General features: G+C 41.0%; 1 protein-coding gene across 2 annotated transcripts in view; it reads left to right on the top strand.

Annotated features, from left to right (window-relative positions):
• Positions 1-26943, top strand: part of SEZ6L (seizure related 6 homolog like) — a 575113-nt gene that overhangs the window by 385208 nt on the left and 162962 nt on the right. For both annotated transcript variants that reach the window (XM_068238978.1, XM_068238971.1), the window contains exons 5-6: positions 17328-17520; positions 20718-20903. In XM_068238978.1, the coding sequence (XP_068095079.1) occupies positions 17328-17520; positions 20718-20903 (379 nt within the window). The remainder of the gene's footprint in view (positions 1-17327; positions 17521-20717; positions 20904-26943) is intronic.

Genomic DNA, 26943 nt, shown 5'->3' with positions numbered 1-26943 from the left:
TATTTTATTTGGAAATAAAGGTGCATTTTTTCAGTTTTGCGTCCATTACTATTTACAAGCTTATAATTTAAAAAATATTACTATTATAAACTCTTGACATGCTTATTAAAAAAGTTCAGACCCATAGGTAAAAAAAAAAATTCTTGTAATTTTTTTCTAATTAAAATTTTTATTTGAGTATTTTTGGGTGTGTGGGGGGATAAAAAGTTACTATTTGGCCACAAGATGGCCACATTCAAAAACATTTTTTTTTGCTTCCTGTAAGCGTACTTACAGGAAGTGAAGAGAGGATGAGTAACAGAACAATCGCGGCTTCTTCATAGAAGCCAGCGATCGTTCTAAGGGACTTAGATCAATGAATGGGAACTGCTTTCCCATTCATTGATCTCCGAGCTAATGGGCGGCCCGCACACCCCGGCGATTGCGGCCCTGTGAATCCCGGCAGCTCCGTTTTTTCATGGACATAGCTCCTCCATCCAGCATGCATATTTGGACGTAGGAGCTACATCCCGTGGGCTAGAGTGGTTAAGTCTGCTAGAATGTTTTGGAAATGTTACCTTTTGGTGGGTAGGATTTAATAATATGATTTAAAAAAAATGGAGTATAAGGCCCAGTTCACACAGGCTTTCGGCAGCGTCGCCGAGCAGAGAAGCGATGGCATCGGTTCCCATTTTTGGTAAACGTAGACAATCCTGGATGCCACATGTAGCATCTAGGATCAAATGAGATGGCAGAAGACGATGGGATCAAGTGCTGTGTTTGCACAAACAATGGGAAAAACTGATAACGACCTTTGAAAAATGAATGGACAGTGCTTGAGTGACAAACAACCTGTGATAAATAGTTTAACGTCCGTGTTTACTGGCCCTAAAAGTAGAGCAGGTGTCTGAATAACCATTGCTCAACTTTTACTTATTTTTTGCTCCAGTTTTCCAGTCACTGATTTTACTAATTGTGTCCCATTGCACTGTGCGCTTTCCTGTCATACTTTGGTTGTGATAAACAACCAACCTGGTATTGTAAACCAGAACAATTCCCAAACAATAAACATCTGTGAGGCGAGTACTGCAAGTCAAATTTCTTCATTATCTCACTAAGCAGTGCTTACTTTTCGATGGCAGATTTATTGGCATTCAGTCCGTATAAAGAGAGATTTCATGTTCACATGTCTACTGTTGGCAGTTATTATGATAATAACATAATCATGGTGTTGTTATAAAATGGTTATACTCCTGTGAATGTGATCTTTTACCAAGGGAACAGCAATTTTTTTCTTTTTCTAATGCAGTAGTTTTTCACCATTTTGGTGTTAGGAAAGCCTTATCCGGGACACATTATGGAAGCAATCTTGCATGGCAGGCTGTTACAGCATGGCTGATGAAATAATATACTATAATGATGTTGATTTTCTCACAGAAATTTTGGCAGGGAAATTTTATCTTTCATTTTTACTTGTGTTTTTCTTTTTTTTTTGTTTAGGTTTTTTCTTTCAGTTTCTGTAAAATAGTTTGCTGTAAAGGATGAAGCTTGTGTTTATTTTTATTAATTTAAAGAGTAACTTTAGCCAAGGATTGAACTTTATCCCTATCAGTAGCTGATACCTCCTTTCCCTTGAGAAAATCTTTACCTTTTCAGATGATCATGGGTTTTTGTGTGTGTGACTGATATTGTGGTGAAAACCTCCCACAGTGTAATGTCATGACCATGGTCCTGACAGTTTGCTGTCTGTGAACTCCATTGCATTGTGGGAAATAACATCTTTTTCCATCTACCAATGAAGCAGCATCTCCCTCTGTGCATAGAACTCTCAGTAAATGTATTTATTTATTGTATTTATAAAGCACCAACCAGTGGCGTAGCTACAAACCTCAGGACCCCGATGTGGACTTTGGAACTGGGCCTCTGTGAACAGAGAGAGGTGTCTGGCTCTTCTACTGACCACATATGCTATTGCTCCGTTGTTATTGCCTGAAGAAGCGGGATCAAACCTGCGAAACGCGTTGCATTGTCCCCCAGAGTATGTAAATAAACTTGTCGTATTTGACAAATACATTGGCATTTTTTGTGTCTGCTTGGAAGGGGTAAGTCCACCACTGCCTTCTAATGTTTTAAACTTTTTAGATTCTTTTATCCTTTTGGTGCCTCTGTATCCATACTACACTATATTAAGTCCACCCTTGGTGGAGAGGTGTTACCCCCTTTTTTCCTCATCTACGGAGAGCGACTTCTTAATCCTGAATGGGGTCAGGTCTAATCTCCCCACCTGCCTATACAGTGGTTGCCTTGGAGGCAACCCTGCCTTGTAAGTATAGCTATTACTCTATCATACTTCATTTCAACTACCAGTACATACTACATTATATTTGGCTGTTGGTGACCCTACTCTGTGTCTTCCCCAGAAAGCATGCCTTTAAAAAAAAACACACATACACTCTGATGCACATGCACACACACACACACACACACACACACACACACACCGACAAACAAATACACACTATGGATACACTCGCTGGCACACAGATACACTCTGGCACACACACACACACATACTGGCACACACACTGTGGATACACACTCTGGCAGACTGGCACACACATTCTGTACACAGACACACTCTGGCACACATATATATATGCACTATGGATTCACACTCTGCCACGCAGATACACACACTGGCACTCACACACAGACACACACACTGTGGATACACACTCTGGCACACACATACTGTACACAGACACACTCTGGCACACACATACACACTATGGATACACACTCTTCCATGCAGATACACACAGACACACACACACACACACATGCACACACACACACACACACACACACACACACACACACACACACACACACACACACACACACACACACACACACACACTGTGGATACCCACTCTGGCACACACATACTGTACACAGACACTCTCTGTCACACACATACACACACTATGGATACACACTCTTCCATGCAGATACACACAGGCACACACACACACACACACACACACACACACACACACACACACACACACACACACAAACACACACACACACACACTGTGGATACACACTCTGGCACACACATACTGTACACAGACACTCTCTGGCACACACACACACACACTATGGATACACACTCTTCCATGCAGATACACATACTGGACATACTGGCACACACACACACACACACACACACACACACACACACACACACACACACACACACTGTGGCACACACATACTGTACACAGACACAATCTGGCACACATACACACACTATGGATACACACTCTTCCATGCAGATACACACAGACCACTCTGACACACACATACTCACACTGTGCACAGTTACACACACTCTGTCACCCTCTTCCCTTCCCCCACCTCCGGACAATCAAGAAGCAAAGAAGAAGCAAATACTTTACCCCAGCAGCCAGCCTTTGAACTTTCCTTGAGGGAATTGCAGGCAACGTGGTGGGCGGCAAGCACTTTTTCCATACACTAACTGTGGCTGTTTCCTCAGCTCACTCGAGGAAGATGGGAGGAGCCAGGCCAGCCAGAGATCAGTGAAAGGCCTACTGGAGCCTAGAGGGGGCAGTGCAGAAGGACAGGAGTGAGTGACATCATGATGTGACTCACTAAGGCAGCCGTGGATGAGACCTGGGGACGAGTAGGAGAGGCGGCACCAGAGTGACTGTGACCGAGTGACTGATAGTCACAATCACACTGAAGCGACAAAGGAGATTGGGGAGGAGGAGTTTGGAGACAGTGAGTGACGACTGCACTGTCTGGGAGCTGCAAGTGGGAGCATAAATTAGTAAGTGGCTGCCTGCACTGCCTAGCCGTCACCACAGTACACCACACAGGTTGGGGGGGCCCGGGCCCCCCCTCAAGGTTTCAGGAGCCGGGCCCGGTCGCACGTGCAACTGCTGCGACCTCAGGCCCTACGCCCCTGGTACCAACATACTAAGCAGCACTGGACATTGGTTAAGGTTACAGACAATATTTAGGGGTGACAATACAGGGATACATGCAAACCAGATCACGCAGTACAGTTTGAGTACAAGGTAATGCTTAGTCAGTCACTGGATGGGGGCATGGAGATTAGACAAGTCAAGGTCACTCAAGAGTTCACTCAAATCCATAGGATGGGTGTACTGTGATGGAGGGGCATGAAGAGGTAGGAGACATAAGGAGGAGGGCCCTGCCTGAAGGCTTACAATCTAGAGTAAACAAACATTTCTTACAGATCACGTGGCAGGACTTATGCTGGGAATACACAGCTCGGTTCTGAGCCATTTAGATGGTTCGATAGATAATTTCTGACATGTTCGAGCTCCAGTCCGATCGTTTCACCGCTCGATTTTGCATTGAGGACAATGTAAAAAGATAAGAAAAATGAGCGGAAGATAAGAGAATACCCTGCGGAATCGAGCGCGGAAATGATCGAGCGGTAGAATCGAGCGGCAAAATTGAGCCGTGTATGCCCAGCATAAAGACGTCACCACCAGTGATAAATTTCAGAATGTAAATCAAGGAGAGGAAAGATTTTACAATGGGCAAACACTAACTTAATAGTGTGTAAATGATTATTGTAATAAATAAACACTTTTCATTATGTTATTTTCACTACAGTTCCTCTTTAATGTAGCTGTGGTAAAAATAGAACTAATAATAAAAAAAATAACAGCTTTTTCAATAGTAAGGTTTGCGCGCATAAAGGATTACATTCACTTGTAAACAAAGGTTTGCGCTCGATCACATGCGCGTTTTACTTCATTTATCACGCAGCGTAATCCTTTAAGCACGCAAACCTTCGCACACGGCAGATTGTGTGATAACTGCCGCGATAGCAGTTACCATGATTTTGTGAATCGAGCCCATAGTGTGCAAGAGGCCTGACACAATAGTAGCATCTTTTATTTCAGGTTATGTAAATGATGATTAATGATGGCTTGCCGCTTGAGAGTTTTCTTCACATAAACATGTGCTTAAAGAGGAACTCCAGTGAACATTTTACTGTTGGCAGGTGATGTAGCTGCTGCACGGTTTTTGGCAGTTGGAAACAGCTGTAAACAGCTATTTCCAACAAAAGTTCGAACTTTTCTTGTGGGAAGGGTTACTTGTGGGAGGGATTTCACTACAATATCAGTCATAAAGCACCCCTGATGGTCTGTTTGTGAAAAAGAATAGATTTCTCATGTAAAAGGGGGTATCAGCTACTGATTGGGATAAAGTTCAATTTTTGGTCAGAGTTTCTCTTTAAATAGGACTGTATTTAAAGCCCTAGTTCAAACTCATGTTTTCACAACATATAATAGAATGCAGGAAATTATTCGGGATACTTGCTTTTATGGGAATCATCCTAGTTTCATCACCAGAAGCACTTTCTATCTTATCTATTAAAACCACAGGTGTTTGCGTCCACCTTTGTCCGTGTGTGCTGCCGCAGTACTGCCCATAGGCTCAGGGCCATGTAGTGTGCATGAGGGCTGTGGGCATGCGTGCAGTAGTGGTGACGTGCATGTGCATGGTTGCAACATTTCATTAAATCTAGCTCCTGTTAATAAACAAATAGGCCTGCATTGGAGAGATACAAACCGACCTAGTATGTCGGAGTTCTTGGCTAAGTTATCCCATGTCTATAAAATGGAGCTATTAACAGCTAAATGATCAGATAAGCAGTATATTTTTGATAAAGTTTGGAGTGGTACTACTTTCTATAGTCAAATTTAAAGAGGAACTCCAGTGAAAATAATGTAATAAAAAAGTGCTTCATTTTTACAAAAATTATGTATAAATGATTTAGTCAGTGTTTGCCCATTGGAAAATCTTTTAAATCCCTGATTTACATTCTGACATTTATTACATGGTGATATTTTTACTGTTGGCAGGTGATGTAGATGCTGCATGCTTTTTTGGCAGTTGGAAACAGCTGTAAACAGCTATCTCCCACAATGCAGCAAGGTTCACAGACAGGAAACTGCCAAGAGTACGTACTTTTCTTGTTTCTTGTGGGAGGGGTTTCACCACAATATCAGCCATACAGCACCCCCTGATGGTCTGTTTGTGAAAAGGAATAGATTTCTCATGTAAAAGGGGGTATCAGCTACTGATTGAGATAAAGTGCAATTCTTGGTCGGAGTTTCTCTTTAAGGTTCATACACACCTACCAACTATCTGTCCAACTATCCACTTGTCTATTAAGCCCCATTCACATGCCCAACAGCAGTTGGATTGACTTCTTATCAGTCTTATCAGCTTTTTTGAACAATAGCAAAATACTTTTTTTAGTTGTTTCAACTTGCTTCACAACAAAAGTGTGCTACATAAAATACTGTTGTTGAGTGTGTGAATGTGGCTTAACAGACAAGTTTGGCAGATAGTTGGTAGGTGTGCATGAACCTTTAAAGAGAACCTGAACTGAACATTAAGAGTCAATATAAACAATACTTACCTGCTGTGTAGTGTATTCATGAATCTCTTTCTCCTCTCCTGTGTCCTGTTTGTCCACTATGATCAATGGAATTCTCGGTCATAAATTTTGAAAATGGCCATTACCCCATAACAGCTTCCTGGTCAGAACACTGTTAAACTGTAATATCGCCCACTGAGCCATAGGGAAACATGGATTTTACATTGCACATTCAGTTGTCCTCTCAGCTATAACTGACAGCTGCTGATATACAGTGGCTTGCAAAAGTATTCGGCCCCCTTGAAGTTTTCCACATTTTGTCACATTACTGCCACAAACATGAATCAATTTAATCGGAATTCCACGTGAAAGACCAATACAAAGTGGTGTACACGTGGGACGTGGAAAGAAAGTCATACATTATTCCAAACATTTTTTACAAATCAATAACTGCAGAGTGGGGTGTGCGTAATTATTCAGCCCCCTGAGTCAATACTTTGTAGAACCACCTTTTGCTGCAATTACAGCTGCCAGTTTTTTAGGGTATGTCTCTACCAGCTTTGCACATCTAGAGACTGAAATCCTTGCCCATTCTTCTTTGCAAAACAGCTCCAGCTCAGTCAGATTAGATGGACAGTGTTTGTGAACAGCAGTTTTCAGATCTTGCCACAGATTCTCGATTGGATTTAGATCTGGACTTTGACTGGGCCATTCTAACACATGGATATGTTTTGTTTTAAACCATTCCATTGTTGCCCTGGCATTGTGTTTAGAGTTGTTGTCCTGCTGGAAGGTGAACCTCCTCCCCAGTCTGAAGTCTTTTGCAGACTCCAAGAGGTTTTCTTCCAAGATGGCCCTGTATTTGGCTCCATCCATCTTCCTATCAACTTTGACCAGCTTCCCTGTCCCTGCTGAAGAGAAGCACCCCCAGAGCATGATGCTGCCACCACCATATTTGACAGTGGGGATGGTGTGTTCTGAGTGATGTGCAGTGTTAGTTTTCTGCCACACATAGCATTTTGCATTTTGGCCAAAAAGTTCCATTTTGGTCTCATCTGACCAGAGCACCTTCTTCCACATGTTTGCTGTGTCCCCCTTGTGGCAAACTGCAAAGGGGATAGCTTATGCTTTTCTGTTAACAATGGCTTTCTTTTTGTCACTCTTCCATAAGAACCAACTTTGTGCAGTGCACAACTAATAGTTGTCCTATGGTGAGATTCCCCCACCTGAGCTGTAGATCTCTTTAGCTCGTCGAGAGTAGCCATGGGCCTCTTGACTGCATTTCTGATTAGCGCTCTCCTTGTTCTGCCTGTGAGTTTAGGTGGACGGCCTTGTCTTGGTAGGTTTACAGTTGTGCCATACTCCTTCCATTTCTGAATAATCGCTTGAACAGTGCTCCGTGGGATGTTCAAGGCTTTGGAAATCTTTTTGTAGCCTAAGCATGCTTTAAATTTCTCAATAACTTGATCCCTGACCTGTCTGGTGTGTTCTTTGGACTTCATGGTGTTGTTGCTCCCAATATTCTCTTAGACAACCTCTGAGGCCGTCACAGAGCAGCTGTATTTGTACTGACATTAGATTACACATAGGTGCACTCTATTTAGTCATTAGCACTCATCAGGCAATGTCTATGGGCAACTGACTGAACTCAAACCAAAGGGGGCCGAATAATTACGCACACTCCAATTTGCAGTTATTGATTTGTAATAAATGTTTGGAATCATGTATGATTTTTGTTCCACTTCTCACATGTACAAAACTTTGTATTGGTCTTTCACGTGAAATTCCAATAAAATTGATTCATGTTTGTGGCAGTAATGTGACAAAATGTGGAAAACTTCAAGGGGGCCGAATACTTTTGCAAGCCACTGTATAACTGACAGCAACTGGTATATTTCAGTTCTGACAAAATGTTGTCAGAACTGGAAGGGATCACTGTAAGAAGAAAATGGTGAGCTTCTCAGAGGAACTGACGGTGAGGTTAGTATGTAATATTCATTTGCAGCTACATCATGTGTTTATTTTAAATAATTTTACTCAGTTCAGTTTCCCTTTAATGCTAAATAATGTAGGTTGTAGTTTGGTTCATCTGGTTCTGTGGAGTAGTGTATTTGGGATCCAGCTCGCTACTCTTCCTCTGTAGTCTCTTGTAGTTTCTATTCTTTCCCTGTTTTCTTTTCTCTTCTTTCTCTTCTCTGTCTTGCAGCTCTAGGTTTTTTTTTTTTTTTTGTTTGTTTGTTTTTTGGGTGGCTAATATTAAGATGATAATATTCAGCTTCCAGTGGAATGTGTTAATTTTTTGGGATGAATGTTGTATATCTGTTATTTGAGTACTAGCATACTTGTTCATGTTTTTGTACTTAGCTCAATGCTTTGTATTGTTTATACATTCAATAAAATCTTGAAAAAAAAAATAACGTGCCTAATGCCTAGTAATTATATCATTATATATTGCTATATACTGGTATATAGCCCTGCCCTCCCACTGAGGCTTATCCTAGGCTGTTTATGATGCACAATCACACACACACACACGCGCACGCACGCACGCATGTGCGCACACACACACACACACACACACACACACACACACACACACACACACACACACACACACACTCAAGAGCTTTTTGGGAGACCTACTATGTTTTTGTACTGGCTTTAGAACTCTATGTAAGCAAACAAATCGGAAATATTTTACAATGGGCAATCACTGAAAACAAATTATAAATGAGTATTGTAAAATGATAAGCATATTATTCATTATGTTATTTTGGTTACAGTTCCTCTTTAAATGGCCTTCATTTTAAATTGAGTGCAGCCATACAGCTCAGTGAAAAATACCACATCGGGTGCTTGGTTTGGACTTTTGTTCAGCTTTTGTAGGGCTGAATACTGGCTATCAGTTTTTCTTATCAAATTAGTCCTGCATTTAGCTATTCTATAGTCCATTGCATAACTAAGCTCATTTAGACACCAAAACAATAAATGGCAGCATACCAACATAGTGTTTGTATCCCTTTTTTCACCTGGCGTACTGAAAGCGCTTTAGAGTTGCTGCCATGTAGAGCGCTCTCCACGTGCGACCAGGAGCATTAGGGAGCCTTGCCCAAAGCCTCCTTTCTGTTTTACATACGTTTAAGGTGGAGGTTAGGGCTAGCATCAGAAAGGGATTTACATTAGAAGTTAAGAGTTAGTTATTTGGAAGCAATTTACACTGGGGGAAGGGATATTGGAAGGAGGTCACAGTTGGCCATTAGGAAGGAGAAAGGTATTGTTTAGGGATAGCTGATTGATAGGGAATTGCACTGAAACTCTGACAAAAGTTTTGATGAAAAGCCAATAGCAGAATATTGGTAACAGCATGGGATAGGGAATTATCACACAGAGGAGGGGACATTACACTTAGTCAAAGGAGAGTAGGATAACTATATAGTCAGGAGCAAGCTGGAGTTTTCATTGTATGTTATGAAAGACTTTAAAAAGAACTTCTAATTAATGCAAAGAATAGGTATATAAAGATTACTTATATGTTACAGACAGGAAATCCAAAGCAGATATAAAGACTGTTCCAGTAAAAATGAATACATTGATTTGTGCAGCATGCTGGGTTGTTAAAAATGCCTTACGCCTCTTGGCCAGGCAGTAACTTGATATAATGATGATTTGCTGCTGTAGAAATTGCCATGTCTTTTAACTAAAAACCTTTAAAAGAATTCCTTTAAAAATATAGGATTGTTTTCTTGGGAGTCATTAAGTCATTATTTACTATGTATTTCCCTGAAGCAGGGCATGGCGCCTTATTATTTTACAGCACTGATTTAGCTTTAGGATTGCATTTGAAGGTGGTATACAATTTTACGAGATTTTTAATCAATAAGTGGGAAATGTTTAATTAACGAAAGGAATAAGCTGGCTGGAGTACACTGTGTATCAAGGGAAAAGTGGTGAGTTGCAGTTTTCAGAAGAGTTTTGTAAATCCAGTAATAGGAACACAGAGAACATTTCTAAAGCAGTCCTTAAATGCCATCCAAAGCATTAAACTCAATGTTACTATTCTTGTCTGCAGCTTGCTCTTTATGGATATTTACCATCTAACAATGATTTACAATTGTTTATAGGACACTGATTATAGAAGCATTCACTGAAAGAATTAGCCGTTAAGCCAGGCAACAGATGAGATTTAAAAACTAATCTTGGTCCATTACCATAGACTTGGAAATGTATTCTGTATATGGCAGACACGCACCTGCAGATTATCACATACACAAAGCAGTGCAGTGTCTGCCAATACAGGTGTCACCAAAGGGAACTGGTAATGGACTGGTGGATCCCACCTTCATTTTGAGGGTGCCCTCTAGCTCTGTCCTTTCTCCAGTTTAGCTGCATTTAGAGTGTGTATTGCATAGATCCATATGCATAATAGGATTACTGAGTATATACACATAGGAAGCAGGGACACTTCCCTCATGTATTTTTGTCATTACTTACACTGCAAGTGCTCAGTGCACTGCATTATACTTGAGAAAAGAGGTTCAGCTGGTTCCTGAGTGCTCACCGCTAACTACAGAGGCTTGGGAGCTTGTTTTATTCAGGGTATCTAGTTCCAACTCCTGATGTCAGTTGTTACCAGAGAGGAGAACCCAGAGCAGGATCACCCACCAGGCAACCTAGGCAGGTGCTTGGGGTCTGGTGGGTGTCAATGGTCCCATCTGCCACCTTCCTAGACCTCTCTTCACTTCAGCTTACCAAAATGACCACAGGGAGGCTTCAAATCTACTACCGTGCCTAGGGCACCATTACATCTTAATCCATCTCTAAATGCACCCACACACGGTGCAATCAAATAGCTTGATTTACCAATGTATTCGACCAAAACAATCAAATAGAGAAGAAATTGAAAAGACTCTTTTTTGATTGTTAAAAAACAATCGATTGTTCTGTTTTTTATATAAAACTGGTGTTGGAAAAATCAGGTTGGTTGTTTTGAAAATTGAATGGTGTATGGTAGGTTTGATAAAATAATATAATAGTTCAAAGTCTTACATATAAAATAAAACAAAATAAGAGATTGAATTGAGTATGGCCACCTGAAGTTGTTCATTGGGTTCATTCGGCTATCGTTTTGCATGCAATATGCCCATCATTAGGGTCTCTGAAGAAGAGCAAAGTAGTATTAGAGTTTGTGCATCAGGGGAGCCTCAGGCCTGTTTCACACCAGCAACCAGCACTTTGATTGCCGCAACGCTAAATAGAAGCCTTGTATACACCTGTGTTGACGTGCGGTAATGTAAATTTTGCAGCAAAGCAAACAATAAGTGAGGCTTTCCGGTGCTCACATCCTGTGGCCAAAATATGAATTGCAAGGAAGGGTACTGAAAAAAATATGCTTCCTTGGAAGCGCTGTAACGCAAAGTGAAACCGTTTAAAAAATATCTGCAACGCCATTGACTTGCATGACTTCCGGTCACAGCACGGAAGTTGACCCATAACGTGCTGATGCTTTCGCATCAGATGCAATACTTCCAGCACATTAGGTATGAAATGTCCCATAGACTTTCATTGGTTTAGCATTACCCTGCGGTAAAAACTTGTATCACAACGTGTAACACAATGCAATGAAAATGCTCTAGTGTGAGAGGGACCTCAGACCTTCATGGCATGGACAGCCCACCATTACCCGATAGCTTCATCTAATATGAAATGAATTGCCTTACCCTGTGTGCCACATCAAACAACATATTAAATGCATGTTCAATATGATTGCAGAGCTCTTTTTATCACTTGCACCCATAGCATCATAAAATGAGAACCCTCTCTGCAAGAAAAGTATCAGTGTACAGGTGCCCCACATTTTTACTACAAAAAAATAAGTGAGTGGTGCGTGCCAGCCTGGAATGACCCCGGATACTTTGTATTTATTTATTTTTGCATTGTGCACAGCTGTGATTCCATAACAAAACAAAATTGATATATTTAAATAAGCTGCTATACCAGTTCCCACAGTATAACATTTTGTTTTTTGATGACGGTTTTCAGTGAAATCTATTCTGCTCAACTTTGAATCAAAACGTTACATAAATTGATTTTTGTCAGAAGAGAAAATTGTACCATTCCCTGCACTCAAATCTTTCTTAGGACAGATATAAAGGCTTCATGTTTAAGTTATGGGAAGTGTATAAAATAATGTTTTCAGCAGACATCTGACAAATGCATACACAACAGAAAAAGGAGCAATCAACTATAAAATAACTCAATACCATTTATGACAAACTTTCTTGTCGGAGTGAGGATATTTTGTATTGTTATATTTATGTTCTGTATTTTCTTGGATAATTTGAAATATTTGTGCACAGAATAGCCTGATAAATTATATTTTAACACATTGACTACAGGAGCTTTTTAATGCTTGAGTAAATGCGATAACGATGCTCGGATAGCCAAATGTATGTGGGCACACCCCATCCAAGCATTTTAAGAGTAACTGTTGGGCATAAAATCAAAAATCGATTCTTTATTTTTATCTGGTAAACAAGTAATAAGGATGCTAATCAGGCAATCCAAAAGTTAAAAATCACCCCTTTCTTTTTCTTCATAAAACAACATTCCCCAGTTTCTATGGCTCTTATTTGGTACATCTGCCACACAAAGGAAGCTGCAGGGCATGAAGGGTTTTCTTTTTTTCTTCTTTACTTTCCCCTCAGACTTAACTAATGCAGCCTGATTGGCTGAAGCCTCTTTCTTGTTACGTGGATACTCGCCTAATGAAGAAGCACCGTACTAAAATCCCTGATGCCAAACATACCCAAAGCCTATGACAAAATCTGATGTTGGCACTTCAGTGCCAAGGTAATTTCAGCATGATTTTCTTTGGCATCCCATTCACTTGAATGGAGTGCTTGTGGTCTGATACAGATTCAGTGTTAAAAATAACACAATGCCAGATGTAGCATCCAGGCATCTAATGTGGTTTTGGTCTGGGTTCAGTGCAGGCATATCATGTTTACAAAAGTTAGACCTCAGTGCTCACTTTGCACACAGGAACATTGCCATGGTGAATCAGAAAAGCACTATGTTGGCACCATGGGAAGTGCAAATTTCTCTAGATTGTGACTTCATTGCAACATCCTAATTCCCTTGTCGGTGTTGTTGGGACACTAGTGGTGAGATCTCCTCACTACAGTTCAACAAGGATATTTTGTGCTTGCTAGTAATTAGTAAAAACAGTAATAAAAAGAGGATAATTATTTTAAAAAAAATCTCACTGCTTATCTCACTGATCTGTAAGTCAATGAACTGGAAGAAACATGCAAATTTAGAATTACCTTAACTGGCTATATGGTGGTTCCAGATCAGAAACTTATGTACGTAGTTAAATCTCTAGGATCAGGGTGAACACCACAGCCTAGCAAAGGAAAAACTAGAAAAATCTAAACAATAACAGCTCCCATATTGCTAGGATTAGAGGCTAACTTTAGTCATACAACTCCTACATATAATCTGCAGTGTCTTCTTCCTGGTTTCATGGGAGCACAGACAGAGTTAACCTCCTGTGTTTACATATTAGCACATAACTTGGCACACCCACAGCACCAGAGGTGGACATAGACCCATGTTGGCCGTGCAGCCACACAGGGACCCCATGCCCTCTAGGGCCCATGCTGCTAAACCACAGTTAGGGCAAGATTATTCTGTAGGCTTTTCTCTGTGAATTTCTCTCTGAAACACAGGAGGAACAGTGATATTTGCCTGTGGCCCAGTCATACACAAGTATGAATTGTGTGCTACATTAACACAGTGCCTACTGAATGTAACTTAGATTCATGTACGTTATGTTCTCAACATTATTTAGAACCAACTATAATCTGATATGATTATGGCCACTCAAGTCACGTGGGGCCCCTTTATTTATTCTGCACAGGGACCCACTGTTGGATTTGTCCACCACTGCATGACACAGAGCTGACAGCAAATTACATTTATGATTACTTGCTGAGAATGGAGAACTAGACAAGCTGTTCTCTATACTCACACACAAGATGGACACAGGGAGTATTTCTCTGTGTTTTCCTGTCTCCTGTGCAAGAGTTTAGGTCTGCTTTAATTGGCAGATTGTATATACTAGTGATGAGCACCTCATAATGTAGACTAGGAGGTGCTCATAGCTGTTATACACAGCCAAAACGACAACACATTTCCCAGGTGACACCACTGCTTCCTCAGGTGAATGTAGTGCCTTAATTGTCTATATTAGCTATGAGCACCTCATAGACTAGTATATGAGGCACTCATCACTATTATTTACTGTTAATTAAGGCACTATATCGACCTAAGGACCTAATTACCTTTATAACTCTTTGGATGGTAATTCCTCAGGTATGCTAACACTTATCTTCTATTTAACATGTTTTTAATAATTTTATTACATCTTCGGCACCTGATTCCATACATTTTAATGGGGTGGGATATTTTATGTTTTCATTCATCTTAATTTTTGGAGAACAGTCCTTGTGCAGTGGGACCTAACCTATCCAGAATTGGGGTGAGTTTTCCACACACCTTCTCTGGTGGTTACTCTGTTACCAACTGGGTGTGTGAGTAGTCCATTACCATCCATCTCAAACTTACGCTATATTGGGCTGCCACTGTCTTCTGTGGGCATGTTTTTGTTTATTTTTAGATTAATTTGCCTTTATACAATTAACTTTTCTCCTGTGTTTTGTCCAGGGGATAATGTTTTACCTTCTCTAAAAAACAACTAAAAGTGGTCTGAAACTCAGATATTACATTAAATAAAAACGAGTTTTCCTACTTTTTATTACTCATACAGTTATCATATTTGCTTTTGTGCATAAGTAATATTTGTCTGTTTACAAATTACAAGTTTCCAAAGTGTAGTTTATCTTGCCCTGAAACCTGCCATTGCATTTTATTCAAACTGCTTTTTTTAATTATATATTAACATCTTCTAATTAGCTGTTCTGAGCTGTTTGTGTGCTTGAAGCACAGAGAGCTTAACAGAGAGCTCCTTTTCACCTGTTACACTGTGTTTACACACATGTATCAACATTGGAATGCAAACAAAGATACTGTTATCTCCAGTTTGGATGCAGATTTGAAGCTGAATAACAGGACAAAGTGCTTTGTTTAACCATTTTAGTAATGTTCTGCTAAAAAAATATTCTGGGATAGTAGCTTTCAAGCTGTGAGGAATCGTTTAGAGCAAAGTAGAAATGCTGACTTTCAGACCAGTTTAACAGTTGAAAAAATACTGAAAAAAGTACTAAAAAGTAAGTACAAAGTAAAATAAAACTCATTACATTATTCGCTTTAAATATATTTTATTGATAAGGTGTGACAATATCTATGGGAGAAAACTGTGGAGAAAAGTTAATTGCGTATGGGCAATAGAAACCTACAATCTTTCATATAATTGTACTATTTACCCACGAATATTTATAACTGTTCAAATACACCTCAGCTGCGTACTGTTGAGAAATGAAAGAAAATAAATTCAGATATATATACATATATATATATATATATATATATATATATATATATACACTGTATATATATATATATATATATATATATATATATATATATATATACTGTATGTATGTATATATATATATATATATATATATATATATATTACATTCAATACGTTACTGCTATAAATACAAAAAAAATAAAAGTATATAGGTTTTTTATTGTGTTTATAGTACTAAAGTATTTAATGTAATGTATTTTACTTACTTATAATTGAGAGACCTTATCCTGTAATCATGCTTAGAAAAGACACTTTACTCCTCAAGGACTACAGTGATTGCTGCATTCCTGAGATTATTGCTTTCTCTGTACTGTAGTACTCAGAGACCTTGATGTACTAAACCTCTTTAACGCCTTTCATGTTTAACTCATTTTTAAAGGATTCTGCTGACTTTATTTTACCACTTGATTCACCAACAGTAAACAGCTATGAGAAAAGTACTGCATAATCTAGTGCCTAATTATGCACATTCATAATGCATATGTGCAATTAATGCAGAAATTATTTCAATCCAGTGTCATCAAACAATTCATGACAGCTTTTCGTCTCTCTTACATGTAATCAACTTAAAGAGAACCTAAGGCTTTGCAAAGCTCAATGGGTTAATATTTACCTAAGGAGAGGGAAGCCTCTGGATCCAGTAGGCTTCCTATGCTGTCCTCTGTCTCCGGTCCTCTGCCTCTAGGACATTTGGTCCTCTGCCTCTGGAACATCGGGGCCATGCTCCTCCTCTGGGACAAGCGTGGCTGTGCTGCACCAATGTAAGAATGGCTGTGCCTGAACAGTAGCATGGAGCCGCTTGTGCAGGAGTGGTTCTAGCTTACTGCGCAGGCGCGGCTATACTCACGCAGGTGCAGTACAGCCACACTCAAGCCTGAAGAGGATCGCAGCCACAATGCTCCTACCGACAAGCCCTTGTCGCTGATCTTCAGGGGGTCCATGCTCAGTAATGATGGAATGGAAGACAGTGTATGAAGCCCCTACAGCATCCAGAGGCTTCTTTCTTCTTAGGTAAGTGTAAGTAAAAATGTGATCCTACCTGGAGCTCTTTCCTTATTGCAAAAAAACTCAGTTCATTGTGACTCGGGAGAGGCTATAAAGAAACCAAACTACTGCTGATAGCCTTAGGCATTGGTAACTTGAGCTGAGGGGGACCCCCACACTTGTGGGCTCTCATGGGATCTAAAGCTGAAGCTAATATCAATTAATCAAGTCTGAATGTACGCTAGCAGCAGTCATTTATACATTGATTGTGAAGTTAAGTGCATCAGATCAATAATAACAAAACCATTCATTCTATGGGATGTTTATCTATTTTTTTTTGTTTTCTATTCACAGGTTAAAAGTGTTAATTTGTCTGAGGGAGAACACCTAGCCATTCGTGGAATTAGTGAAGATGGTCTGGTAGTTTTGGCAAATGAAACACTACTGGTTGAAGGTCAGGTGATCCGGAGTCCCACAAATACTCTTTCAGTCTACTTCAAAACGCTTCAGGATGATTCAATAGGAACCTTTCAGCTGCATTACCAAGGTGAATAACAAAAAACATATAACAAACCGCACCATGTGGAGCAAACCTGTTTTCTATGTGCAATAGCTTTTTCCATGTTAATTATCAGTCCCCATCCCATATGCAACTAACCATGAGCAGCAACCCTCTCTTCTCTGCGAAATAGCTTTCCCATGTCAATGATCAGTCCCCATCCAATATGCAACTAACCATGTGAAGCAACCCTCTCTTCTCTGTGAAATAGCTTTCCCATGTCAATGATCAGTCCCCATCCAATATGCAACTCACCATGTGCAGCAGACCATTTTCTATTCCATTTGTTGCTTCCCAGTCCACATGTTGCTCCCTCTTATTTGAGCAGCTCCCATGCACAACAACCAACTTTCTAATGTGCAGCAGACCCCTTCCTCTATACGCAACAGCTTCTCAGTGAGCAGAAAGAGTCCTCATTCTGTTTGCAACTCTCATGTGCAGCAAGCCTCCATTTCCCTGTGCATAGCACTTTCATGTACACCACTATTCCACAGGTACTACCCTCTGAGCACTAGCTCCCAACATCTGCATGCAATTCCCCATGCCCATGTGTATCAGCTTGAGTGCCCAATGTTGCACCTGCGATTCAGTAGCATTTTTTGGCTGTGACCTGTGAGGCCTTTGCAGATAGCCAGCCTTTTACAAATATACTGTATAGTAGCAGAGCTCCTGGGATGTGCCAAATGCCCTTGTCATTGCTGACATAGCCGCACTATACGCATATGGATCCCTTAGTAACGAGGGATAAACAATCTATTTTTCTATTAAATGTTATATTACCTAATCTATCATATTAATGAGGCGGCAAATATGCTGACTAGGATGCCGAAATTTGTAAACACAATTTGCCCAAATGAAGATATACTTCACCCCGGTATATAGTGTCAATAAAATGTTTCTTATAAAGTATTAAACGGCAGAAGTATTTTGTTTTTCATAAATTATATTGTATTAATAAGTATCCTATGTGTTGGCTTTGCTTTAAAGAAATCTAAGTAAAAATAATAATCTACTGCTGCATTATTCATCTAAACTCGTTATAAGGTGCATTAGGATGGCTTCTATTATGGAGTTGACCTCTTGGTAATTCATGCTACCTTTTACATTTACCGTGGTGCATCGCGCAGCGGTACTCTCTCCTACTTCAGCTTGTCGCAATGGCCATTACAGACAATGGAACATGACACACTGCCTGGGATGCAACACAATTGAAAGTATGCCTCATTTCCGAGACATACGCAGAAGTTGGTCGGTAACGCACTGCAGGCAGTGTGTTACCACGCGGGAACCAGCCACAATACACCATTTTAAGTGTGATAGCCTCACAGGGCTATCATTGCTTTTGCAATGGGATGTGGTGCATTTGTGGTATGTGGCGACGCATTAAGTGTAAAAGGGCCATATGAGTGAACATTCTGTGTTTAAAGGTAATGGATTGTTGTCACTACAAATGGTAGAGCACATGCAGCTTTAAAATTTGTACAGTGCAAAAATTAACTTTCATGATTTAACTGGTAGCACAAGTCATGTGACTGTATTGTCATGCCCCTCCCAAATTGCCATACGCACAGAGGGAAGTGACAGCAGTATGGCATGTAGGAAATGTATTTCCATCATTTGCATAAGACACAGACAGACACAGAACATTTATATCACTCTTTTCTCCTGGCGGACTCAAAGCGCCAGATCTGTAGCCACTAGGATGTGCTCTATAAGCAGTAGCAGTGTTAGGGAGTCTAGCCCAAGGTCTCCTACTGGATAGGTGTAAGCTTACTTAGCAGGAAAAGTCGAGATTCAAATCCTGGTCTCCTGGGTCAGAAGCAGAGCCCTTAACCAGCACACTATGCAGTCACTGGTGCCTGATGCAAGTGGCATGGAGGAGATCTGTCTATCCATTCAGGATAGACAGACAGACACAGAACATTTATATTGCACTTTTCTCCTGGCGGACTCAAAGCGCCAGAGCTTCAGCCACTAGGACGCGATCTATAGGCAGTAGCAATGTTAGGGAGACTTGCCCGAGATCTCCTACTGAATAGGTGCTGGCTTACTGAACAGGCAGAGCCGAGATTCAGACCCAGGAGGCAGAGTCCTTAACCATTACACTATCCAGCCATCCAGTAAAATATTTAAGCCAAAGGAGTTCCTTTTAAATTATTAACTCTTAGTTCCTATTTAAAGGGAAGGTTCAGGGACCGTTGAAAAAAAATAAAAATCCGCATCCACTTACCTGGGGCTTCCTCCAGCCCGTAGCAGGCAGGAGGTGTCCTCTGCGCCGCTCCGCAGGCTCCCGGTGGTCTCCGGTGGCCGACCCGACCTGGCCAGGCCAGCGGCCAGGTTGGGCTTCTTCTGCGTTCCAAAATGCGCCTCACGGCGGCGCGCTGACGTCATCGGACGTCCTCCGGGCTGTACTGCGCAGGCTCAGAACTGAGCCTGCGCAGTACAGCCCGGCGGACGTCCGATGACGTCAGCGCGCTGCCGTGAGGCGCATTTTGGAACGCAGAAGAAGCCCGACCTGGCCGCCGGCCTGGCCTGGTCGGGTCAGCCACCGGAGACCACCGGGAGCCTGCGGAGCGGCGCCGAGGGCACCTCCTGCCTGCCACGGGCTGGAGGAAGCCCCAGGTAAGTGGATGCGGATTTTTATTTTTTTTCAACGGTCCCTGAACCTTCCCTTTAAGATTGTGTTTTCTAACCTTTAAAGGAGAATGCCACTCTGTAAGTTCTTTCAACTGCCCACTTAATAAGAACAAGTTACAAGTTTTGTTTTGTAACATTCGAGTATTGTATTTTTCAGTGGAGTTTTGCTCAACAAAAGTCAGCACCTGACAGGCACAGCCCCAAAAATATTTATGTTGTCCAATGTTTTCCATGCTATACTCAAATTTCTTTCACCAAAACACTGGTCAATGTGTCTGTGTATGAAATATTTGATGGAACATTGTAGAAAATCTTAGAAAATAAGGCCGAGTGTCTCAGTTATTGTCCTAAAAAATTGCAATAACGTTTACTAACTTTCACTAGAAATATTTATTAATGATAGTCTTATGTTCTCATCAGTGTTTGTTGTAGAGCCTTTTTCTGTAGTCTTGATAAACTAATCATTCTTTGAATGTAGTATTTTTTTTCTGAAAATGTGTCCCTTCTCCTTATATATCCAATGTTTCATTGTGTGTGTGTATGTTAAGTCTTCATGCTGAGCTGCAGTTTTCCCAGAAGGCCAGATTATGGAGAAGTGACGGTCATGGGTCTTCATGCTGGAGGAACAGCACATTTTCATTGCAACATGGGATATGAACTGGAGGGATCCAGAAATCTCACATGTATTAATGCTTCAAAACCACGGTGGAGTGATAAGGAGCCAATCTGCATAGGTAAGCCATTAACAATTGTACAAGAAGAAGAAATAAGATATATAATTTGCAAATTATGTAAATTAAACATTTCAGAAATGGTTTACATAAATTTGGACAAGTTATAAAAAAAATGTACAAAGAGTATCTCACTAATAACCTGACAACAGTGCTGCCCATTGAGTAGATCACGATCTACCGGTAGATTGCAAAGGACTTCATGGTAGACCCTGACCGCACTACATTTTCCATTTTGTATACACAATTGTGCTCTTAAAATTGTACATAGGTAGATCATTTTGACTTGCTAATTTTTAAAGTCTTGACTTGCTAATTTTTAAAGCCAAAAAAGTGTGGGCACCTCTGCCTTACAACAAATAGATAGCAATAAAGCAATAGAGAAACCAAAAAGTGTTATTATTGTTATTATTATTATGCATAAATATCAAATCACACATAAACAAGCAAGGGCAGCCATGCTCATCCTGTTGGGGCATATGTACTGTATGCGTATACCGCCAGTCAGTTGAGCACAGGATGATCTGAATGAAGGCTCACACTTCTGCCACTGAAATTCCTGACAGCAATAAAAACGATTCCCACTCTGAGTCTTTGCAACTCAGAGGAGGAAGTAATTCAGGGTCCGGTGATCGCCGGAACCCCGAATTACCCATGCATGGGGCACGCACTATAGTACTATTGCTATAGTTGCGCCCAACTCGGGCACTAAGCAGCTGGCCCTGTATTCTGAAAGCACCTACTTTACTGCTGGGACCAGGTTTTAAGGGGAAGGCAGGTGCTGAAGGGGGTGGTCAATTTACATACGAGTAATCATGTACTCGTATGTAAATTGGTTAAGTGTTAGGCATTGGTAGAGTTGGTTAAGTGTTAGGCATTGGTAGAGGGAGTGTTTACAGTTAGGCATCGGTAGAGGGAAAGCTGTGTGAGAGTAGGGTTAGATTAAGGCATAATAAAATATTGGCAAAGATTATCAATATTATTCTATTGAAAATAAGTGGTAGAATATTAGTAATTTTACAGATATTCTACTAGCAGTAACCCCATGGGCCCTTTTTTTTCCAGGTGCCTTTTTTACATGTACGCAAGGTAGGGACCATTTCTATAGAGGCACCCTGAAATGGTCTAGTACAGTATGTTGTTGCATGAGAAGTGAGATTTGATTGGTCCATTATTAAGTTGCATGGATTTATATAAAATTTGCTTTGTCAGTGTCACACGAGTTTTTTTTTTTTTTTAACTGTTAGAGCTCTTTGTGTATCTGTTTACACCATATCAATAGAGATGGCCCGAACAGTTTGCCAGTGAACAGTTCCCAGCGAATTTCGGCTGTTTACGTTCTCCGCAAACTGCAAACTGCGAACAGTTGGCGTGTTCGACCCGCCTCCTATACATCATCATGGAGCCAAACTTTGACCCCTTACCTCACAGTCAGCAGACACATTGCATCCAATCAGCTAGCCTCCTGGACCCCCCACCCCCCTATCAAAAAGCAGTTGTGGTGGCCATATTGGATTCATTCTCTGCTGGCTGCTGACTGCAGATAGGAAGGGCCTGTGTTCTTGTTCCTCACTTTCTATGAAAGCACCCCAGACAGCCCTTTTGAGGTATAGTACATTGGTCTCCTGTGTTTTTTTTTTGTGTGTGTGACACTCCACAGCCCACTGACACCCAGAGCTGTGTGAACAATACTGCTGTTGCTACATTAAGTTGCAGGCACAGAACCACTCCAGTGCATTATTATTTCACTGTATTCTGATAGTACTATTGGATGTCTCTGTGTGTGACACTCCACCACAGCCCACTGACACCCAGAGCTGTGTGCACACTACTGCTGTTGCTACATTAACTTGCAGACACAGTACCACTACAGAGCATTAGTATTTCACTGTATTCTGATAGTACTATTGCATTTCTCTGTGTGTTACATTCCACAGCCCACTGACACCCAGAGCTGTGCATAATGTGATTTCTGCCCTTTAGGGATTAAAACCCGACTTTGTGTCAACTTCGTAATTTTTGGTGGGACTTTTGGCATGGATCTCCTCTGGCATGCCTCAGTCCAGGTGTAAGACCCCTTGAAACAACTATTCCATCACTTTTGTGGCCAGGAACAGTCTTTGTAGGTTTTAAAAGTTGCCTGCCCATTGATGTCTATGGCGGTTCGCCATATTTGCGAACATTTGCGGAAGTTCACAATCGCAGTTTGCAAATGGAAAATTCTATGTTCGCGACATCTCTATATATGAACAAACTTGATTTTAGTAACTTACAAATTGTTGTACAAGCATAGTTATTAAGGTAATTTCCCCATGAGCAAGCAAACCTTGTTCTGTGGAACATGAGTCAAGCGATTTATATATTACGTTGTTTGTGAACAATTTTTTTATGAGCAGATTATAGACTAATATTTATTAACATGGTTATGGTCTTGCAGGAGGCCTTTTTAATTAGATACAATAAATTACAGTTTTTCATATTCAGCTGATATAATATGAATATTTACTATCTAACACTGTTAAACAATAAATAACCCCCATTTTTGGTTTCATACTTGCTTTACTGTAACATAATTTTGCCCTAGAATGGCTCTGAATAGATGTCCCAATAAATTGGCGAATGTTCTTTTCTATATGTAAATGATAAGCACTATAAAATCGGTTAGACACTGAGCCACTACTCACTGGACATGAATAATATTCCCAGAAAAGCTCATTCTGATACAATTCTAATCACTTTAGAACAGGCTGTTTTAAAGGTGTAATGTAGTGAGGGTGCCAATAGACTGTCAGTCCTGTTGATCTCTTTGACTGTAGTAGTATTGGAATCACACAATTAAAAGAAGTATGCAGCTGATATGGCCAAACCTTAATCACAGCACCCGATGTTCATACTTGTTATGGGTAGCCTACTGCTGTAATGCGGCCCATACAGTGCAGCATACAGCCTATTGACTTTTTGCTTGCACCATGTACAATGCCCAATAAAGCACTGCAGACAGTGGCCGCGAGATGTGTCCTGTTTAAAAGGGTGCCCGCTATTTGTAGCTCAAAGTGCTATAGCCACCATAGCAGACATCCTGGGTGTCCACTATCGTTGTGGACATACTTTTAAATAGGATGCATCCCACCGTGTGCCTTGTGGGTGTGAAAGCTAGTTGTTTGGGGGGGGGGGGCAGTTAAGGTTAGTTGCCTAGTGCCTACCAGGGGGGTTAAGGTTAGGCCCCTACTAGGGAAGGGTTAATGTTGGGCACCTCCAGGAGAGGGTTAAAGTTAAGCCCTGCCAGGGGAGGGTTCTGAGCAGTGGTGCTCAGCAGAGCTCGAATATTTGAGTAGCTCGAATATTCGAGCTCTTTTCCAGCTATTCAAGCTCGGTATTCGAGCTCCGAATAGCTGTAGCTATTCGAATGGGCTATTCGAGTACACTCGAATAGCCCATTCACTATTCGAGCTATTCGAGCAAACGGCGCTATTCGAGCTCGGTGCCGAGCTCGAATAGCGTCATAGCCCAGATTGATGTCCTTAGAGCCAATCAGAGGGCTCCCAGGCCCTCTGACGGCAGCCAATCACAGAGGGGGACCCTGGCCAGCCCCTACCCTATAAATAGCGGCCGCCATGTTCCGTTTCTCCGTGCTTGCCTGAGACTTGTACAGAGAGAGAGTTGCTCCTTTGTGCTTTGGCTTAGCAAGAGCTCTATTGTGGTCATTTACCTAGCGTTTTTGCTCACATACACCTCCTATACACACCTATACTGTTGTTAGTTAGTTAGACATTGTATTTTAGTTAGTAGCTTTTGTGTTACATAGAGACAGGCCAGCTGCTGCAGGCTTACAGCTTTAGGCCTCAGGGCCTTGCCTGTGTGGGCAGCTGTCCTCCTGTCCTCTGTTTATTTCTCTCTATTCTATACCAGTATTTCTGCTGTCCTTTACTACTGATTGTATTAGTATTGTAGTTATATACTGTAACTGTACTAGGACACTCACTGTCACTGTTCATAGGCTACTAGCTGCTCCTGCGTGTGTGCACTCACTTTCTGTGTACACACTACACACACTCTATTTCCTTCTGATAACTGATTGATTATTGTAATTGATTATTGTAATTAGTTAGTTGTACTTACTGTTACTACTTACTGTACTAGGAGTCTAGGACACTCAGTCACTGTTCATAGGCTACTAGCTCCTGCGTGTGTGCACTCACTGTCTGTGTACACACTACACACACTCTATTTCCTTCTGATAACTGATTGATTATTGTAATTAGTTAGTTGTTTGTACTTACTGTTACTACTTACTCTTACTGTACTAGGAGTCTAGGACACTCAGTCACTGTTCATAGGCTACTAGCTCCTGCGTGTGTGCACTCACTGTCTGTGTACACACACTACACACACTCTATTTCCTTCTGATAACTGATTGTTTATTGTAATTAGTTAGTTGTACTTACTGTTACTACTTACTCTTACTGTACTAGGAGTCTAGGACACTCAGTCACTGTTCATAGTCTACTAGCTCCTGCGTGTGTGCACTCACTGTCTGTGTACACACACTACACACACTCTATTTCCTTCTGATAACTGATTGATTATTGTAATTAGTTAGTTGTTTGTACTTACTGTTACTACTTACTCTTACTGTACTAGGAGTCTAGGACACTCAGTCACTGTTCATAGGCTACTAGCTCCTGCGTGTGTGCACTCACTTTCTGTGTACACACTACACACACTCTATTTCCTTCTGATAACTGATTGATTATTGTAATTGATTATTGTAATTAGTTAGTTGTATTTACTGTTACTACTTACTGTACTAGGAGTCTAGGACACTCAGTCACTGTTCATAGGCTACTAGCTCCTGCGTGTGTGCACTTACTGTCTGTGTACACACACTACACACACTCTATTTCCTTCTGATAACTGATTGCTTATTGTAATTAGTTAGTTGTACTTACTGTTACTACTTACTCTTACTGTACTAGGAGTCTAGGACACTCAGTCACTGTTCATAGGCTACTAGCTCCTGCGTGTGTGCACTCACTGTCTGTGTACACACACTACACACACTCTATTTCCTTCTGATAACTGATTCATTATTGTAATTAGTTAGTTGTTTGTACTTACTGTTACTACTTACTCTTACTGTACTAGGAGTCTAGGACACTCAGTCACTGTTCATAGGCTACTAGCTCCTGCGTGTGTGCACTCACTTTCTGTGTACACACTACACACACTCTATTTCCTTCTGATAACTGATTGATTATTGTAATTGATTATTGTAATTAGTTAGTTGGACTTACTGTTACTACTTACTGTACTAGGAGTCTAGGACACTCAGTCACTGTTCATAGGCTACTAGCTCCTGCGTGTGTGCACTCACTGTCTGTGTACACACTACACACACTCTATTTCCTTCTGATAACTGATTGCTTATTGTAATTAGTTAGTTGTACTTACTGTTACTACTTACTCTTACTGTACTAGGAGTCTAGGACACTCAGTCACTGTTCATAGGCTACTAGCTCCTGCGTGTGTGCACTCACTGTCTGTGTACACACACTACACACACTCTATTTCCTTCTGATAACTGATTCATTATTGTAATTAGTTAGTTGTACTTACTGACTGTTACTACTTACTTACTTACTGTACTAGGGACACTCACTCAGTCACTGTTCATAGGCTAGCTCCTGCGCGTGTTTGCGCGTGCGTGCACTCACTGTCTGTAGTGTACACACACTAAATTTACTTGTGATTACTACTGATTATTGTAGCTGCTAGTTGTACTTCCTGACTGTTACTACTTACTTACTGTACTAGGGACACTCACTCAGTCACCTCACCCACCAACCCACTCAATTAAAGTACCCCACTTTTCACCCGCCCTTTTAAAAAACTTTTGTCTATACGCCCAAAACATCGAAGATGTCTGGAAGTGGCAGCCAGCGCGGTTTGGGCAAGGGGAAGGGCAGCAAGGGAATCAGGAGGAGAGGGAGCAGCATTGTGGCAGGCCGCGGCCGCGCCACCATGCACAGTTCCGCAGCAGCAG

This window comes from Hyperolius riggenbachi, chromosome 1 (genome assembly GCF_040937935.1).
Source record: "Hyperolius riggenbachi isolate aHypRig1 chromosome 1, aHypRig1.pri, whole genome shotgun sequence".
Classification (NCBI taxonomy): Eukaryota; Metazoa; Chordata; class Amphibia; order Anura; family Hyperoliidae; genus Hyperolius; species Hyperolius riggenbachi.
Note: the sequence above shows the minus strand (reverse complement) of the source record. Positions and strands in the feature narration are given on the sequence as shown.